This window comes from Mus caroli, unplaced genomic scaffold (genome assembly GCF_978045245.1).
Source record: "Mus caroli unplaced genomic scaffold, Mus_caroli_1 scaffold_19, whole genome shotgun sequence".
NCBI classification, from domain to species: Eukaryota; Metazoa; Chordata; class Mammalia; order Rodentia; family Muridae; genus Mus; species Mus caroli.
The window spans coordinates 2,299,715-2,320,689 of NW_028227274.1; the positions used below are offsets into that span (position 1 = coordinate 2,299,715).

The following is a 20,975-nucleotide window of genomic DNA, read 5'->3' on the forward strand; positions in this document are numbered from 1 at the left end:
CGACCCTGCGCCCTAGCTATCCCGGTGCTGGTCAGACCGGAAGAGCCCTTCATATTCTTCTTGAACAGATCTGCTCTCTTCCTGAAGCCTTTCTGTTTCATCAAGTTGTATTCCACTCCTGTATGCTTCCTATGAAAGGACTTCTACAATAGACCCATCGTTACCATTGTTTCCCTCTATCACTAAGCATTAATTTCCTATTCATGTGAATATCTTTAAATTGTTTTTCAGTTGGTGTGTGTGAGTATGTGCATATGTGTACATACCTGTGCACAAGTCAGAAAAGAGAACTGGAGTTTCAGATACCTGTAAGCTCCTGACAGGTAAGCTAGCAACCAATCCTGAGTATCCTGTGAGACCAGCAAGCACTCAAGTGCTCATCCATCTTTTTTATGCTTTGTGATTTTGATCCTGTCAAGATATTATGGCAATTATTTTATAATATATTCAATCCAAGGTCCAACTTAAGCAATGCATGCCACTTTTTAAAGAAATCAGCATCAGGCTGAAGAGATGGGTTAGCACATAAGAGCACTAGCTACTCTATTATAGGACCTGGAGTCAGGTCCCAGCACCCACATGGTAATTCACAACTGTCTGTGACTCCAGTCCCAGGGATGTGATGCCTTCTTCCGGCCTCCTTGGATATTGCATAGGCTACACAGACACACATATAAGCAAAACATCCATACAGAAGTAAAAATTCTACATAATTAAAAACAGAGCATCACAACCACCTTTGACTTCTTCTGTGCTCACAAACATAATAGGAAATGTCTTGAATTTTAGTGCCTCATCAGAGTCCAGTGCTGACAGAGCTCAGACTTTTTCTGCTACTGGCCAGTTTCTACTGTCTCTATCCTGCTTCCATCTATCCACCTTAAAAGGACAGATAATCTAGAAATTTCAAGTTCCTATTTCTCCCACTGAGTCACTAATAAAAGATGATCTTCCTCATTATAATGCTTTTTTTTAGTTGCTTGTATATTTTATGAAGAGATTTTATCCAAAACATTTCAGCAAGATCTAGAGACACAAAAGTTAGGTAGAGGAAGTTTGTCCAATTCACACTTACTTAGCTTGATCAAGGACACAGAGAAAAACAAACACCTTTGAGGTCTTCTGTTTAATTCTCAGTCTTGTTTTAGATATCTAGAGGCTTTTTTTTTTTTTTGGACCACTTTTCCTATCTATGATAATGCACTCTCCTCTCAGGCATTTAATATTTAATATAGCTCTTTTTACTCAGAGTCCAACTGCTCTGTGCATGAACTGGCACCTTGGAGTTAGGAAGCTGAGGGGTTTATTTCATGCCTGCTCTGACCTTTACCCTGGCTGCCATGCTGATAGCAATGACTATAGATGCTCTAAGACAAACTCACTACAGATTTTATCTTCCTCCCTATTGTCATCAGCCACAAAGGGGAGGAGCAGGAATGGCTGGGTAAAGCCAGTCAGAACCTTGATGAATTCAAGTGGAAAAAGAGACATGTTCTTGAGAGACTTCTCCAGAGGGAATAGGAACCACACTGTCCTGCAGCTCAACACCTATGTAGTTCTGTTTCAGTGTCATGGTGTGCTATATTCCATTCTTCTGACCAACACAAAGGGGTTTTAGAGGTTTTCAAACTCAAGAATATAATAAGATTTTTAACAAATTTAACTTGTTCTACACAGAAAACCACAAAGTTTATGTTTATTGGGCAAAATGATGGCAACAACCTTTATGCTTTCAAACAAAACCTCTGCCTAAGACTTCATCAGGATTGGTATGAAAATCATTTCATCTAGAGGTAAAACCTATGTACAAATAACTAATATTTATGGGTTTGTCCCTCAAGTAACTTGTTTAGATGCTTGAGACTGCTGAGAAGTACTGACCTTTCTGCCTTTATGCTTTCTGGAGAATGGCCAAGACCTCAGAAACAGGTCAGTTCTGTCATAAGAAGCATTAATCAAAAAGCCACTGTCATCCACCAATGGTCCATGTAAGTGATAAAAACTTTTAGCACTAAGACCACGTGTCCTTGTTATATCAAATCTTTATCTTGAAATCTATGTATAATCTTTGCAAGGTCCTTAGGCCTTGCAAAGATTACATGCCACAATACAGGGGAATGCCAGGGCCAGGAAGGGGGAGTGGGTGGGTTGGGGAGCAGGGCTGGGGGGGAGGAGTATAAAGGACTTTCGGGATAGCATTTGAATTGTAAATGAAGAAAATATCTATTAAAAATAGTTTAAAAAACGAACAAAAAAAAAGAAATCTATGTTTATAAGTCTTTTTTTTTCTACTGTTGGCGCAATGAAGGCTTAAGAATTCCTTTAAACTTAAGAAAAGTTGCTGACTTACACTTGAGAGACTACATTGATGTGCACAGTGAACTTTTCTCTAAAAAAAAAATCTTAAAATTATTCTTCATTTCTGTGCGTTTAATGACATACATGGCCAGCATACCTTTCTTATTTTTCAATATCTCAAAGCACCTGCCTAGTTCCCCTGAGTAACTGCCTTTGCCTCTGAGGTCCAGCACCTTTACTGGGTTCTTTCAATATTTAGATTCACTCTGTCTTTTTATCTCAAAAAAGTTAATATGTAAAAATTGGCTTAATTTCACCAGTTTGTGAGTTTTGTTGTACCATTAATTCCATATATGATGGACCTATTTTATTTACTTCTTGAGATGTAGAATCTTCCAGGGTGCTATAAAAAGGAAAGGGGTAAAATAATGCTACCTAACAATGTACCTTTTATCAAGAAATGTAGCAAGGTGCTGGTCTTTACCAGCCTCATATATATCCTGTTAAGAAATAAAGAGTTTTAGGGCACATGTAATTTATTCTATCATGAAACAGAGCAGTAAGTGAGCTTACTGCTCACTTACACAGCTACCTCTTCCACAGTGTAGTACTTACTGTTAAACAGCATCTACATGAGCTAGCTTCCCAAACACAGAGGAAGAAAGACTGCAGGAACAGTACCTTATGGTATCTAGGCAACACATTGTGTAGCTCTGTGCCCTATTTATTTCTATTAGAATTAGAATTCAGGCATGTGATGGTTGTCATGGTGGCATACATTAACACATTTGAGTTATAAAATCAAGTGGACTTTTACTGAAAGATGTTTGGTTTGTAAGATTAATTTACAAATGAAGACTAGCCTTGCTAATCAGATTAAATAAAAGGCATTTTCTGTAAACCAACGATCTACATTTATAGGTACAAGGAAGTAACACACACGTACTACTTTAAAAATTCTCTAAAAACTATTAGGAAATATATATTTAAATCAATAATATTCCTTATCACCTCTTCTATGCTTAATATTGGATTATATATAGGATGCCTCTTATATAGAAAGTAATAAGATGAAGTGTGTCATTTTATGAATCTTAGCTAAGCCTTTCTGAGGCTTCTGCAGATGGCAAATACCTTGGCAAGTTGAATGACTTTAGCAAGCAAGTTGAGTGCTTTTCACAGGGCAATTGACCTTTCAGTAAGGAATCCTTAAGCCTTTCCATTTCCTCCATACAAGTCAGCAGCATAAGAAATGCTCACAACAGTGCACTACATGTGAAGCTGTGCTCAGGGCCCAGACCTTGTGTGGCTCTGGAACCTGTGCTTACTCACTCCTCTCAGGCTGCCTTTTTGCTTCTGTGATCCTTCCATTGTGTTCTTATTTGTTTTGGCAACTGTGTTTCTGATTCCCTGTCTTTCCTGAGTTGTGCTTAATTTATAATTTCTTGTGATCCGATTAAATTTAACTGTGTCTAAACTAAATTATAATTTTAAGATTCCCAGGTACGTATAGAAAATACCACCTCATTCTCTTTCATATGGACATTTTGCCATCAGCAATGCAAACTATCCATCCTTTCTCCCACTGATTTATACTAAACTGTTTTACTTATAAACCAAGTCTCCACATAGAAATGAGTCTACTTATCAATTCTCTTTCTTTTTTAAACTGGTAATTTTTTTTATATTCTTATACCATAGATAGTTTCAACTACTTTGGTTTTATATTAAGTCATGATACAAAGGTAGAAAAACAGATCTTTGATACAGGGTGCAAGCCCTATAGGGATACATTCACAATTTTTGGAGGTTATCTCTTTCCTAAGGTCAAATTATAATGTCAAAATTAAATTAAATCATTAAAATAAAAACTAAAAACATAATAGCATTTTATTCTACTAAGATATTAATAGTGAGGACAAAATCTCCCCAAACTGGTTAGGAATTTAATTTTAAGAGCATTGAAAATAATTAACATTTTCATTATTTCAATATTTCATTTTCATTAAAGGAAAGTAAGTCTTCCTTTTCTACATTTTATTTGTTAAGAAGGTCTCACATAAGCCAGGCTGACCTTGAATTTGCTATGTAAGTGAGAATGACCTTGAACTCCTGATCCTTCTACTTGCACCTCCCAGCTGCTGGGATCACAGGGCTGGAACACCTAGCGTGGTTTATGTAGTATGAAGACTAAACCCAAGGCTTTGTGTATGCTAAGCATGAACTCTGGCCACTGAGCTATATCTTCATCCCCTTTTTAATCCGTTTACTTAAGGGTTTCCTTTACATTCAACGAAAGTTTGTACCTTTTCAAAGAAAAGTTCTATTTTTTCATTTAAGTCAATTATATTGTGCTGCTATGTAATGTGTATACTTTAAAATTATACCTTTTAGCACTTTCCTTGCTCCCAATCTCTAGTTTTGCCTTCTACAGTTTTAGTTACCTAAAGTTGACCATGAAATAAAAATGTTAAATGAGTATTTTCCAAAACTAAGCACATCTTAAGTTTTCAATTGTATACTCTGGCACTGTACATCAGGATGGATTTTCCCCTGCACAGCATATGCACACTGCAAATCTTGCCTGGCTGCTGGCCAGACACACCCTTCTCAACCGATCCACTGCTTAGGATCACAGATGCAAGTAACCCTGATTTACACAATCCTGGCCCCCAAAACCTAGGAATATAGTAATGCTGGGATTTGAAGATGCTGAAGCTGCAAAATGCTCTTTTTGAGTGAAAAAGTAAAAGTTCCTCACTTAGAAACAACAACTGCACATTAAAAATGCAGGTGTATAAAGCAAGCACAGATTCTCAAAAGGAAATTGTGCTCTTGGTCTTCTCTTTTACCCTCATGTCTCTCTGTCTCGTTTCTCTCTGTCTCTGTCTCTGTCTCTCTCTCTCTCTGTCTCTATCTCTCTCTCTCTCCCCCCATCCCTCCGTCCCTCCCTCTCAGCTCAGGTCTGCTGGCCATGTTCAGTCCACTACTTGGCCTCCTTGCTCTGGAATCTTCCAGATGCCTCTGGCTAGTCTCTCCCTCATACTTACAATAAAGCCTTCTCTTTAAGCATTAAAAAAAAAAATGAAAAGAAAAGAAAGAAAATTGTGCCAGCTTTGCTTCTGCACCTAAGAACTGGAAACTGCAAAAGATGAGCTACAGTGTTTGAGTGCTCAGCTAAGAAGAGAGCAGCTGTGTAGGAATAAGACACACATGAGGTAGTCCAGGTGAGATGCACCAGAAAGACTGAGCCTCATGAAGATTCAAGCAGGGATCACATTGAAGGAGTGATACTAAAGCACTGAGAGTAAGGGACAGCATCTAGATTCAGGGACAAGTGTGGAAATTTCTGTGGGAAGCCACTCAAGAAGTGCAGCACATTTGTGGCAGTTTAAGCAGCTGATTCTAAGTCAATAAGACAGGAGCCAAAGCAGGCGCTTAGCTGGGACAAATGCAGACTACTGATGGAAGAAGCAGCACATAACATAGTCATAAGACTGCATGGACACAGGACACAGGACATGGAGGACAGAGGAGCCCTAGAACCATGTGGTAATGCTGTGGTACAGAGCAAGATCAGACATCATGTGCAGAGCAAAGAACCAAGACTTGCAAAAGCACAAACAAAAATGATACTGTGTCAAGGAGGGGCCATATTCACATTTTTGTTATTAATTTTTATCATTAAGAATTTGTTTTACTATACCTAACTTATCATTAAACTTTTTCATTGGCACATAAAGTAAAAACATGGTTATTCCTGAGTTCAGCACTATCTGCAGCTTCAGACTGACATCTACTGGAAGATGAAACGTACTCCCCACCAATAGGATCCACTGTCATTCTCTCACTGCCAGAAACCTGGCCGAGGCCACCTGATTCAAGAAACCAAATTTAACTCCACCAGTAATAAGTCATGTTGATATACTTTACCTCTGATCTGCAGTAATATAACCCTGAGAAAACATTAGACAAATTCCAGTTGAGGCCCATTCTATAGAACACATGAACACTTAAAAAATCTCAAGTCTCCAAAGCACAGGAAAAAGAGAAACTGCACACAACAGAACAAACTGAAGAGATGAACACTAGATACAATGTGAGACTCTGAAATAGAAATAAGTACTGTACTTACTGTAGAAAAATGGAAGCAATCAGAGGTAGTCTCACGAACAGCTGCATTCTACTCATGTTGTAGTTTTGCTCTGTTGCCACTGGTCTGCAAAGTGCAGCTGGTGTCCTACTACTGGCTGGCTTTTTAATAAAAAACCCTGCCAAATTTACCAGCTCATGCTAATAATGTACTTATGGAATTCTAAAAGGTTTTTTTTATTGTTGTTGTTTATTTTATCATAGGCAATTTATATCATATGCTCATAATGGCATTTATTTTTCTCCTCATTTCTTGTGATGGCTATGCTTGGCTGTCAACCTGACTATATCTGGAATGAACTACAATCCAGAAATGGAGGGCATTCCTGTGATCCAAATCCTGAGGCTGGAAAACACACATCTTTAATCCAGGTTCTTCTTCACCTGCTTGCACTTACCTGCCAACACATCTGTTGGAGCCTACCTCATCAGGAGAAGACCAGCTGAAACACCCAGCCTCATGGGGCTGAGCATCTCTAGATTCTTACTTCCATTCACAGCTGGCCACTGTTGAGCTAGTTGAACTGCAGCCTGTAAGTCATTCCAATAAATTCCATATATGTGTGTGAATTATATATATTCTACATGTTCTGTGACTCTAGAGAACCTGACTAATACATTGGTACATCTTTTCTTTTAGTCTCTTTCCCTCATCTTTACTTGATTTTTCTGGACAGATCCTTTGGTAGAAGACTGAATAAAAATAAAAATTAGACATATTTTTATTTCTTTCTTTATACCCACAACTCATTTTAATTTCATCAGGGAATATGGATAAATAAGGCCTTTTGAGTCTGAATATTTCTACCATAGAGATGGCAATACTATTTTTTTGAGTTTTAAATACTGAAATGTTAATCTAGAAACTATCAAATAGATAATACAGAGGGAAAGTAGTTACACTAAGATGAAGAGTACAATATGGTATTACTACTAAAGTAGAATAAAAACTATATTATCCTACCCATATGTCTCTTTTCCCTGGCATAGTGTTAAAGCTGTTACTAAAAAGTGGCTATACAACTAGACACTGCATTATAATTTCTCTTCAGTACCAGATGCAGCTCTGTGAATGGTTCTTCCACAAAAATACTTCAGTGAAGTATCTGGATGTCAATCTCTAAGTAGAGATTTTTTCAGGCACAGAGGAGGTCTTTCTTGTTTTCCTTCAGTGCTGGAAAGACCAAAGGCCCATTGTCAAAGGCCACCATTAACTAGGAATGCCTCTAATAAAGTTTTACTAGCAGTAAATGAATGTAGTAAATCTGAATTGTGTTTAAACTCTTGTACATTTTGGAGGCTATTTATTACAGCAACTACTGATACCAAAACTCAAAATGCAAAAAAACCCCAAACAAGCAAACAAGCAAAACAACAACACCCCCAATATCTGAATTAGGGTTTTTCTGCTGTGAAGGGATACCATGACCAAGGCAACTCTTATAAGGACATTTAATTGGGGCTGGCTTACAGGTTCAGAGGTTCAGTCCATTATCATCAAGTTGGAAACATGGCAACATCCAGGCTGGCATGGTGCAGGAGGAGCTGAGAGTTCTACATCTTCGTCTGAAGGCTGCTAGGAGAATACTGACTTCCAGGCATCTAGGATGAGTGTCTTAAAATCCACACCCACAGTGACACAACTACTACAACAAGACCACACCTTCAAATAATGCCACTCCCTGGGCCAAGCAAAATCAAACCATGACAGTATCTTTCAAGAGCTTCAGATATGGATGAATGAATGGAAACTGCTCAAATAGCCAAAGATGGGCAGAGTGAAGAAGGCTGTGATGTGTATGTCACAGAGCATGTTTTCAAACACTACCTGCCATGGTGACACTGTGAAAAGGTGCTGTCAAAATCCTTTGAAAGTAGAGCTCAGCACAATAAAGCACACATCCCCTAATGTCCACATAAGCATGATCTTAGAAAACAATAGGCAGGAAGAACCTTCTAGAAGGCAGAACTGAGTCCCAGAGAACAACAAAGGAGTTCTTTTTAGAGGACAGAACTGGAGTCTGATCAAGGATGTTTCATCATGCTTCCTGCCATCTATGCTCTGTGTACTATCTGGTTCTAATGCCCAAAGCCCCTCAACTTCAAGAGATTAAACACAAACTTGTAATTTGACAACAGGTCCTGCATATAAAACAACTCTGGAGAAAATAAACCTGAAGTGATCTTCTACAGCAATCACTAAACTGACAGCCAGGAGGGCCTGCTTCTTTTCGGCCTCATCACTGGCTGCAAAAACACAGATAATTGAGGCTTCTTAGGATTTCAGCTCCTTCATTTATAAGAAGACTAAGAGGGATATTTGTAGTTCTAAATTCTAATTTAAAATCATTGATATCACAGAACCAAGAGAAAACTATAAAATAACCTATAAAATGTCAGAACCTGGGAACCTTCATTAGAGCAACTGGTTGGTCTGGGTTCTCAGCAAATCCAACTCAGCACAATTAAAAAAAAATGACAAGAAAACATCCTGTCAGTCTGAAATAACTTTTCGGCACTGTTTCTGTGTCCCTATAGTATAGTAAGACATGAACTCTTTGCAATCCCTGAAAGATGTCTGCCTTCTACCTCATGAAGCTGAGTCATGATCCCTAAGAGGGAACCAGTTAACAACAGCGCACTTCACAATCTCCAGACTTCTGTAGCCCTAACAGACCAGTTACACCAACAAGTCCGAAAACTTAGAATGTTATTTGAATTTTAAATATGAAAGAATCACATTACATAGTCAAAAATCACATTAATTGAATCCTAATAGTATTAAGTAACTGAAATTTGAGGAAAAACTATTAATTTCAATCTTCTTTAATCTTTAGAAGAAAGTAACTTTTTTAAGCCTTATCAGCAGTAAAATTTAAGAAGAAAAAAAAAAGCCAATATTTTATGAAGTCGTGTTGTTAACGTAATTATTTAGCTTTATACACATATGGGTCAAAACATATTTTTAGTTTCATTTTATTTTCTATGGTACTGTGGGTGGACCACACTTAGGTGATGGGAACCCTCCAGGCTTCACTCAGAATGAATGGAAACCTCGGGAAGGAAGGTGGGGGGACCCTCCAGAATGCACCAGAGACCTGGGAGGTGAGAGACTCTCAAAACTCAAAGGGAGAAACCTTAGATGAAATGCCCAACAGTGGAGAAGGGGAACTTACAATGTCAACCTCCAGTAGAAAGACAGGGCATCAAGTGGAGAGAAAACTCTGACCCAGAATTGTCCCTGTCTAAAAGAACTTCAGGGACAAAAATGGAGAAGAGACTGAGGGAAAGGAGGTGTCCAGCCCATCTCAAAGGGATCCAGCTCAAAGGAAGGCTCCAGGGCCTGGCACTATTACTGATGTTATGTTCTACTTACAGACAGGAGCCTGGCATGGATGTCCTCTGTGAGGCCCAACAAGCAGCTGACCGAGACAGATGCAGATACTTACACCCAACCACTGGACAGAAGCTGGTGACCACTGTGGTTGAACTAGGGAAAGGGTTGAAGCCGACCCCACAGGAAGACAGGCAGTCTCAACTAACCTGGACCCCTGAGATCTCTCAGACACTGAGTCACCAACCATGCAGCATACACCAGCTGATAGGAGGCCCCTGACACATATACAGCAGAGGACTGCCTGCTCTGGCCTCAGTAAGAGAAGTTGCATCTAACCCTCAAGAGACATTGAGGCCCCAGGACCTGGGGAGGCCTGGTGGGGTGAGGGTAGGGATGAGTCTCTTTGAGACTGGGGGAGGAGGAATGGGATGAGGAACTGTCAGAGGACAGACTGGGAAGGGGATAATGACTGGACTGTGTGTGTTTGTGTGTGAGAGAGAGATGGGGGTAGAAGGAGGGAGAGAGGGAGGGAGGGAGGAAGGGAGAGAGACAAAGAAAGAGGGAGGGAGGGAGGGAGGGAGGGAGGGAGGGAGAGAGAGAGAGAGAGAGAGAGAGAGAGAGAGAGAGAGAGAGAGAGAGAGAGAGAGAACGAACCCTGGCTTTCCTACTTCAAATTCCTGTCATGAAAACAGGTAAATCAATTGTAAAGCCTGTTGTCTCTTTTGGATATTTCCATCTGGTTAATGATGTTAAACATCTCTTATTTGTTCTTATTCAGAATCCTTTGTGTGCAACACTACATGCGTGTGTGTGTGTGTGTGTGTGTGTGTGTGTGCGCGCGCGCGCGCACGTGCGCGTAACATGTTTCCAATAGAGAGAATCACTTGGTCCTACTGTTTCTAATCTCCACATTGTCTAATTTTCTGTAGTTCAGATTTTCTAGGGAAGAAAGTTCCTTGGTCCGTTCCATGCTGTGAGATTCAGCATGGTTCGTAGTCACTGGGGAACATGAGCCAGGCTGCCCTACTAGTGTATGTCCTTCCCAGGTAACATTGACTTTTGGAAGAGTCATATACAGGACAGTGGGGTAGACAGCAGGAAATATGACCTGGCAAGCTATCTTTCTGTTTATGTTGCTAAATTCAAAGAATGACAATCTTGAGCGGTTAGTGGAAACCTGTCTGAAAAATTGTAAAGCAACCAATAGAGCTGAAAGAGTCCAGATGAGATCATTTAAGTTCCTGGTTTCAACCATATCTGAAGCCAGATGTACCTGTGGAAACCAAAGTTATATGAACAACTGAGTTCCCTTTATTTTTAAAGGTAGCTTAAACTAGCCCAGTACCCAAATGGAGACTGAATCTTAATCAGGTACAGGTTTTGTTTAAGTCTCAGGCATGACCTTGGCCATGACCATGTTTTAGGATCACTACCATTCCATTCCTAACACTGTCCTTACAATGTAATAGGTGCCCCAAATTTCTCACCTCTTTCATGTATACCTGAAAAGAGCAAGAATGGATTAGAACAGCTGTACCTATCTTTCAGTGTATTCTATCCTGTAAATCATTAAAGTTTCCCAGAAACCTAAAAACATTCTTGAAAGCAATTTTGTGAAAACAGTTACAAAAAGGTGACTCTGTTCTAAACTTTCAAATTACAGGCACAGTAGTTCAGAGACTGAGGACCTCACCTCTACTCCAGTATATCATACTGCTACTTAGAACCTTACTATTCTCACTGGCGATGAGCAGATACCAGAATTCAGACCTAGTTAATGTGGCATGGGTGCTAATGGTGCTTCTGACAAATAGCAAGAGATACGGAGTGAACTGTCGGGATACACTCTGATCATGGAGTGGTAAAAGCATAGCAATATATTCTGGTTCACTAATGCTGGGAATGTGCAATATTAACCAACACTAGTTTTGGAAAGTTTATAACAATAATAAAAATAAAATTCCATAAAATTTACATAAATTCTCTCTCTCTCTCTCTCTTGTGTGTGTGTGTGTGTGTGTGTACATGGGAAGACTGTGCATGTTTATGTGAGTGTTCACGTGTGTGTCTGTACAGTGTAACATCAGATACTGTTGCTTAGGAGCTGTCTATCTTGTTTGCTGTGGTTGTGGTTGCTGCTATTATTTTTGAGCTAGGATCTCTCAATGCTCAATGAACCTTAGTCTTGCCAATTAGGCTAGGCTGGCCTATCTGTAAGCACAGGGATTTTCCTGTCTCCCCTGTCCTCAGGGTTAGGGCTCAGGTTTGCATAGCAAGCACCATACTGACTGAGCTATTTTCCCAGACTCTCAAATCATCTTAATGTATGCTTTCCTTAGTTTTTTTCTTCTACTTTTGTTTGGTTTTAGTCATTTATTTTTCTGCTTGAATTAAAATCCTCTCAAAGTGCTACTGCTTTCCTCAGACCTCTAAAGTCCTAGTGACTCTCGTTAGCTCATTCTTCTCACACCACCCAAACTGGTCAATAAAAATACAGCACAGTACAAACGATATAGGATGACAGATAGGATTTGAAGACGTTTTACAGAATATCCTCAAGCTTGTTAGTGACAGAAGTAAAGCCTGTGCTCAACTCTCTTGATTCTAAGTCAGTCCCTTACATTATATTCCCTTATACATAAAATCATAAAGTTATAAGACCAGGCTATTCAGACAGATTAACCTGTAACCAAAACCAGTTTCTGTTGTTGCCTTGACTCTGTGTTTCAGAAATCCCATTTCCTTGTTTGGGAAATTGAGTTCTATGACAAAACCCTTATGAACTGCACTGACTAGGCCCTGGATAAATAAACATCCTGCGCATTTCCTCCCTCTCTATCAGATCCCAGTAAGTCAACTGTCAAGTGAAAACCTAAATATCTATTACAGAAGCAACTCAAAAAGTATGGCAATATTGATGAAACATAAATAAACTCGTTGTTAACAGTCAGAAAGCTCCCAGTAGCACATGCAGAGGCAGAGGTCTTCCGTGATCACTCTTCACTGTTCACTGAGGTAGGGTCTGGTTCTTGAACATATATTCTCTGTTTGGGACCACGAGCTAGCCAGCTTGCTAGGGAATCCCCTCTCTGCCTCTCACACACTGAAACGACAGGTGGCTCATATTTACTTGGGTGCTGGAGATCCACACTCAGGTCCTCATGCTCCCCAGGGAAGCACTTACCCACTGAGCCACCTCATTAGCACCCATGCTCCCCAGGGAAGCACTTACCCACTGAGCCACCTCATTAGCACCCACGTTGAACCTTTATAAAGAAAGGGGAATGACATTAAAACTCCATGCCTTGGACTTACTCTTATCTGCTCAGTCTTTAAGGTAAACAATAAAAAACAAGGAGCACAGAAATGTTCTACCTTAGGACAGTCTGGGGAACACTGATTGTGGGTGTACTAAAGCAGCTATGAGGCCACAGTAAGAGCCAATACCAGATTTGCTAAGGACCCAAAAGACCTGAAGTTCTGGTTTCTGTAAGAATGCAGTCTTCTGCTCACATCTACCCTTGCACAAGCATGGACCCAGGGTGTTTGTGACTGCCACAAGCACGTGGTTAGCTATAGGGCTGCACTAAGGTTAGCTATAGGGCTGCACTAAGGTTAGCTATAGGGCTGCACTAAGGTTAGCTATAGGGCTGCACTAAGGTTAGCTATAGGGCTGCACTAAGGTTAGCTATAGGGCTGCACTAAGGTTAGCTATAGGGCTGCACTAAGGTTAGCTATAGGGCTGCACTAAGGTTAGCTATAGGGCTGCACTAAGGTTAGCTATAGGGCTGCACTAAGGTTAGCTATAGGGCTGCACTAAGGTTAGCTATAGGGCTGCACTAAGCATGAGCAGGGGGAAGCATGTGCATGAGGAGGGTGGGTGTTAGGGTTGGGAATCAAAACAGATCTGTTTTGATAATCAGAAAAGTAACTAATTACCCAATTTACTAACTAAAAAACATTAAAATGCATAGCATGACTTAGAACACTGCGCCAAATTTCGACTTAATGCTGGAGAACAGTATGCCAACAACTACTTGTACATGTAACTGTGACCTCTGAAGTGCTGCTGCGGGATGAAGGCTGTGTTACTGCCTATGTGGAAGGTTATTAAATGCTTTATAATGATTATGTTAAGGGCCATATTCCTCATACACATCACCTCACTTTATTATGAGTTAGACATGCACATGTAATGGTCTCCTTCTATTAAATGCAAACTGGCTGAAATTACTGCTGAAGTTGCCGGAGATCAAATTAACAAGAGTGAGGCTGTATAATCGGTTTATGAAACAAACTGTATTGGGGTCAAGGGTGATACCACCAACTCCCATATATCCAAGTATACTTTCCAGTACGAATCCTCTCCTTTTCTCAGACCACCACAAAGTCTAAGTCAAGCTTTTTCTTCTCTTCCATTCAGATGTACTTGAATAATCAACTGATTTTGGTAAACTCTAACTTGATCATGCTACCCACTGAGAAAACCTCTGAGGGTTAACTCCTCTCTGCCAGAGGGACAGAGAGACCCAGCTCCTTGGCAGGGCATTGATGGATCTCCTGAGTTTGGCCAATACTTCAAATCTAGGAGTTTTCTACCTTATCTGAATAGCAAAACCAGTAGGGAACTTTAAAAGCTAAATAGGTTGATAGCCCATGCCCCAGAAATTCTATTTAACAGTTCTGAGGTAAGATTCTGAGACTTTGAGCTTTATGAAATCTGGGTGACACTCATGAACTGCCAAGACTGAAGCTCTTAAGCTATTTTCCCAATGAATCTCTCCAACATAAGCTAACTCTTCTGTCCCAGACAGTGGTGTCGGCTGCTATTCTCTATTCGGGCCAACTATCCCCTTAGACTAATATGTCTTCCCTAACTCTCCTTAGAGCTCCCCCATTCCTCTGAAAACCAGAGGATTCTGCCACTGTCTTTAGAAACATGGGAACCTCAATGGAATTGCCATTCTGAGCATCCTAACTCTTCTCATTTCTTCCATAAAATCTTTTATGGCAATGACACTGTTTCACTGAGGGTGCTTCTTTAACACCTTGAGTCTTGGATTTCAGGCCCCTGGGGAAGATAAACTTTCTCTAGCATCTTTTGTTCATATTCCCTAACCTCTAGCTTTGACAATAGTATTAAGCGTAAGTCAGGTACTCATGTGTGTAACACTTAATGAATTAAAGTAACACTGAATAAATTAAATTCTCTTATATTTATGAAGTGATTTTTCAGTCTGACAACCTAAGCTGTCAACCTCAAGACAGTTTATGCACACAGTGACATGTTTTTCTTCACTAGAAGCATCGTTATATCAATGTAGAAATGATAATCACTTGTTCACAAAGAGTGATGTGATGTAAAATATAAGTGTGATAGCTATTAATGTGTTTTCACTATAGATAGAGTGATTTCCATGTTTATATATTTTCCATGCATATGTGTTATGCTGTATAGATGAACAGAAAGGGATAGTGAAACAGGTCTTCATCTTTCTACACCTGCTTAAAACGGTCCTCTCATGTAAGCTGAGCCCATCCTAATCACCGTGGGGAGGACCGGAGAGCCAGAGTACTTCTCGCTCAGTTCAGAGCAGTGGTTCTTAACATTCCTAATGCTGTGACCCTTTATATAGGTTGCGGTGACTTCCAACCATAAAGTTATTTCATTGCTACTTCATAACTATCATTTTGCTACTGTTACGAATCATCATGTATGTATCTACTATGTAGGATGTATGATATGCAACCTCTGTGAAAGAGTTGCTCAATACCCCTCAAAGCAGTATTGACCCACAGGTTGAGAACACTGGTTTAGAGTGTCAGGAGCCTATAGTTCAGTGTCTATGACACACTCTCCAAGTTGCACTAAAGAGAGACTAGTCAGAATGACTACCAGAGCTCCAGCTCAGCCCATAAAGTTCCTGACCCATATCTACAGCCTTCGAGGTACAGAGGTACAGCCTCTCCACAGAATAGCACAGCACATGGCAGCTGCCGGAGTTAGAGCACCACTGCTAACAGGTCCTGTGAGTGTGTGAGTGTGTGTGTGTGTGTGTGTGTGTGCGTAAAATGCCCTCTGCATTCCAAACAACAGATTAGACATGAATTTATGGGTTCATAAATAAAGAGTATTTCCAAAGTTGGGGCTGACGGTACCTGCACAGTATTTTCCTAAGCTAAGGTAGCAGCCAGGAGAGCATAACAAAAATAACTAGCTGCCATGAACATGGGTCAACATCCATAAGAATGAACACCAGAGGGAAAGATGGGAAAAAAGCCAAGGACATTCTTAGTGTGCTAATCGAGTATTACTAAACACTATTAAGGCTATGTTAAATGTTAGGGGAGACAAATATTAGGCAAGATCTTGTAACCTTATAACCTAGGATGGAGGAGAGCAAATACAAATAAGAAAAAAGCACATGGTAAAACACAGGAATGAAAACAAACATTAGATACAGACAGCAGAGAGAGCAAGAAGATCCAGTGCTGCCAACTGGAAGCTGAAACTTCATGGTTGTACACGATATGGTAGTTAGTGTGTGTGTGGGAGGGGGCTCTGAGGTTTCAAAGCTTCCCACCATTCTCAGTATGCTCATATACTTGCTCTCTCTCTCTCCCTCTCTCTGATTCATGCTTCTGGTTCAAGGTGTGAACTTGCAGCTTCCTGCTTGTGATGGTCTGTATATTCTTGAGCCAAGGAGTGGCACTGTTTGGAGGTGTGGCCTTGTTGGAATAGGTGTGGCCTGGTTGAAGTAGGTGTGTCACTGTGAATGAGGGCTTAAGATCCTCACCCTAGTGCCTGGAAGTCAGTCTTCCACTAGCAGCCTTTGGATGAAGACATAGAACTCTCAGCTCTGCCTGTGCCATGCCTGCCTGGATACTGCCATGCTCCCACCTTGATGATAATGGACTGAACCTCTGAACCTGTAAGCCAGCCCCAATTAAATGTTGTTTTTATAAGACTTGCCTTGGTCATGGTGTCTGTTCACAGCAATAAAACCCTAACTAAGACAGAAGTTGGTACCAGGGAGTGGGGTAATTGCTGTGATAGGCCTGACCATGCTTCTATTTGAAAGAATGTGGATTTGGGGAATTTGGATTTGGAAAGCAGTGGAATGCTTTTTGTGGAATGCTTTAAATGGGGCTTAATGGGTCATCCTAGTAGGAATATGGAAGACTTTGTTGTTGGGAGTAACTTGAACTGTGTTGACCTGGCCCAAGAGATTTCAAAGGAGAAGAATTTCAGAATGTGGCATAAAGACTGGTTTTGTGGTACTTTGGTGAAGAATGTGACTACTTTGTGCCCTTGTCTGAAAAGTCTGCCTAAGAATAAGGTGAAGAGACTTGGATTAATTGCATTGACAAAGGAAGCTTCAAAAAAGCCCACCAGAGACTTTGTTCTCTGGTTAAGTCTTATGAAGAGAAGTTTGAACAAACATAGCAAGCTTAGAACGGAAAAATAAAATATATGGTTTGAGTATAAAGTGGTACCAGGAAGTGAAATGGAGCAAAATCCTATGTTCTAGGAGATAACAGATTAAGGGAGTGGGACCTTGGGGCAACATCCTACCCAGCTAAATTTAGATCCAGGCATGGTGGTACACACCTTTAATCCCAGGAGACAAGCATGCTGATCTCTGCATTCAAGGTCAATCTTACAGAGCAAGATCCAGAACAGCCAATCTTAGGTAGTGAAGGAGTTGGAAAACAGAAACCTGGTGATAATGTAATAGAACAAGGGGGCCATGTCCAGCTCCTGCAAGCAACAGAACTCTGCAGTTTCAGCCATGTGGCTCTGGCTTTAGAGTGAATAATAATAGAAGGGACTACTTGGACAATCAATGCTGGTTAGCTGGAGCTAAGAAATTAGTGGTGATTAAGAAGAGACCAGCGTCACTGAGGGGAAATCTTCTGGGAAGTGTTTTCTGCGAGCACAAAGAAGCTGTGTTCCAGAGATAGTCAAGGTTGTACCTCGTGCTGCGGCTGGACTTGGTAATGTGTAAAAATCACCCAGGTGCTACTGGTTTTGACAGCATGAAGGTGTCATGAAGAACAGCTGAGGCTTGGCACTGTGAGAGGTCATGGAAGGCCACTGGAGAAGGTATAGCCTCAGCTGTAGTTGATGGCCCAGGACTGAAGGGGTCATGCAAAGGATTTGAGGCCTGGCATCACAAAGAGAGCCTATGAGAGGCTATTGGTGAAGCCTAGTTGGAGTGGAACACCCCAGTGTATTGGAGATGTCAGTACCATGGGATGATCAACAAGAACAGCAGCCATAGTGGAGTGGATCAACCTGAGCTTAGAGTGCTACAGAGGGCAGAGCTGGAGAAGTGATGCCAGTCATTACGAGGAGTCCAAAAGATCAAGTGGAAGCCCAGACACTGAAACAAGAAGCTGTAACATTGAAATTGCCTTGGAGACCTTTGCCAGAGCCATGGAATATATGCTGAGGAAAACTGCTAACAGGGAGTGGAACCAGCCCAGGAGAAAACAGTTTGTTGCAGTTAACAAAGATGAAAAAGGAGTGAAAATCTGAAGACCGCTTTGACATCAGCCATGGAGATACAGAGTCTGGAGTTTGCCCAGCTGGTTTCCTGTCTTTCTTTGGGGATTACAGTTAATTAGTTGGATGAATCTCAGAAGAGACCTTGGACTTTGGATTTTTAACATTGTTGAGACTGCTATAGACTATGAGGACTTTAAAAGTTCGACTAAATGCATTTTGCATTATGCTATGTTTAAGTATGGTCCTCCATAGACTCATGTGTTTGAACAAGTCTATGGGGGACACCATTTAGAGGTGGGTCTTTGTTGGAATAGGTGTGACCTGGTTGAAGTAGGTGTGTCACTGTGGGTGTGGGCATAAGATCCTCACCCTAGTTGCCTGGAAGTCAGTCTTCCACTAGCAGCCTTTGGATGAATATGTAGAACTCTCAGCTCTGCCTGTACCATGCCTGCCTGGATACTGTCATGCTCCCACCTTGATGATAATGGACTGAACCTCTGAAACTGTAAGCCAGCCCCAATTAAATGTTGTTTTTATAAGACTTGCCTTGGTCATGGTGTCTGCTCACAGCAGTGAAACCCTAACTAAGACTCTGCTCCAGCCTGCATGCTTGCCTATTGCTTCTACCTTGCTGTCATGGACTCTAACCCTCTGGAACCATAAGCCAAAGTAAACACTTTCTTGTATAAGTTGTCTTCATTATGATGTTTTACTACAACAGAAAATTGATAATATGAGACTTAAGATAGAGGAAGCAGCAAGTCTGGTTTAGCAGAAACCAACACAAAAATCAGAAGCACACAAGTATCATGTAATTTAAAAAAAATAGCCTGATGGATTTAAGAAGTTATTGATGTACCATTTCCCAAGAAAGAATTCATATATAAGAGAACAAGGTACTTTGAGAAATGTGAGAGTCACAAAATGGCATAGGTGTCAGTCACCTTTAATTTTGCTTTTAACTCAGTCTTGAGCTGGGGCTAAGACTTACATGAAGTAACTTGATTTAGCAAATGTCTTCTAACTTCTGAAACTTCCATACTGGATAATGCATGGCATCCATCTTTATCTGAAAGCAAATGTAATAGAAGTGTTAAAACGCAAAGAATTGATAGGTAGCTTACAGAAACTAATTAGATGATTGCACCTGAAAAGTAATAAAAATTATATGAAGTACTATAAAACTGCCATCCTTTATACTAGGCATCCAAAGAACCTAAAATAAAATATTCTCTTTCATTTATTTCACTTCACTTGGTTTTAAAAAGTATTTCAAAGGTACACAAGATCTGAACTCTAGTCACTATCCTGGTTAACATGGGAATACCACACTGACTATTAGTTCCTGTTTTCAAGAAACTCATAACCCTTCAAATGAGACAAGCAAGAAAAAAATCCCACTGAGGTAGGTCCATTAAATGTTACAAATAATACAAGACTTTCTGGGACTTTAGAGTTAATTACTATGAAAAAGTGTGGGAAGGCTCTTCACCCTGGGAAAATGATAGAGATGGACACTGGGAGGCTGATAGGATATTAACAGAGAATTTTGGTCTGAGATCATATTAAAAATTTAAATACTAAATTGTTTTTTAAGGAATGAGATACTAGATTCAGCTCATGAGGCTTCAATTTATACCTAAAGTAAGCCACAAAAGTTTTCAGCAGGAATCATTTAAGTTTATATTTTAAAAGCATGGGTATTGGACTAGAGAAAATTGCTCAGAAGGTAAGAAAATGTACTACATATGCATGTTTGCATCCCAGTACTCATGTAAGAAGCTGGACAAGTGCATATATGTGTTCCTATAACCTGGACTTATTGGCTGCTACAGATTCAATAAAAGAGCCTGTCTCAAAGGAACAAGGTGGAAAGTGATAACAGAACACGTGATGTCTTCCCCTTGCCTCAACACATATGCACACAGGCACTCACATAAAAACCCTACATTTACATGCATATGTAAATATGCACTATCTAAATGAATTTGATTATTTAAATAATGGAATACACATGAGATGCTTTGAGAGGAGTCCATAGGCAGGGAATCTCTTCTGATACTGCAATAGTCAAGATGAGAAGAAATTGGCACAATTGCAATAGAAGTAAACCATTAAAAAAAAAAAAAAACACTTTACTAAAGTGTGGGAAGCCACATGTGCCCTTGCAGAGTGGCGCTGGCTACCACTGGCCCATGATTAAGGGTAAACAACCAATGTGCATAAGAGGTTTTTGCCAAGTCACTGCCTGGCCCGACGCATATTAATGAGGTACTGGTAGCATAACCAATCAGGTATGGACACGTCACTCCTAGGCCTATATAAGCAGCACCATTTCTGGGCTCAGGGTCTTTCGCCTATGCAATCAATGCTCTCCCAATAAACGTGTGCAGAAGGATCCTATTGTGGCGTCGTTCTTGCTGGTGAGACGGGCGCTCACACTAAAGATGTCCTTCACAGTTTCCTTTCTGTCTGCACTGGTGGCCTGAACAGACCTTGGGCGCTAAGTCCACAGCCAGTCCCACAACACCCAGAAGAAGCTCCAACCCCAGACATTCTAACACACCCAGAACCACAGGATCACAGGAGCTTGGTCACACCAGGATCTCAGGGGTCCCAGAGGCAGCCTGACTCCCAGGAGCTCTGACATGCCCAGGATCTCAGGATCCCAGAATC

At 40.6% G+C, this 20,975-nt stretch overlaps 1 protein-coding gene across 8 annotated transcripts in view; it reads right to left on the bottom strand.

Moving 5' to 3' along the window:
• Window positions 1-20,975, bottom strand: part of Znf438 (zinc finger protein 438) — a 139,526-nt gene that overhangs the window by 77,590 nt on the left and 40,961 nt on the right. For 5 of the 8 annotated variants that reach the window (XM_021151117.3, XM_021151116.3, XM_021151113.3 and 2 more), the window contains exon 2: window positions 19,291-19,368. In XM_021151117.3, the coding sequence (XP_021006776.1) occupies window positions 19,291-19,292 (2 nt within the window). In that variant the 5' untranslated portion in view covers window positions 19,293-19,368. Of the gene's footprint in view, window positions 1-266; window positions 412-2,913; window positions 3,036-13,019; window positions 13,443-19,290; window positions 19,369-20,975 lie in introns of those variants that run through there. The other 3 variants (XM_021151114.3, XM_029471957.2, XM_021151118.3) reach the window with 3 other exon arrangements.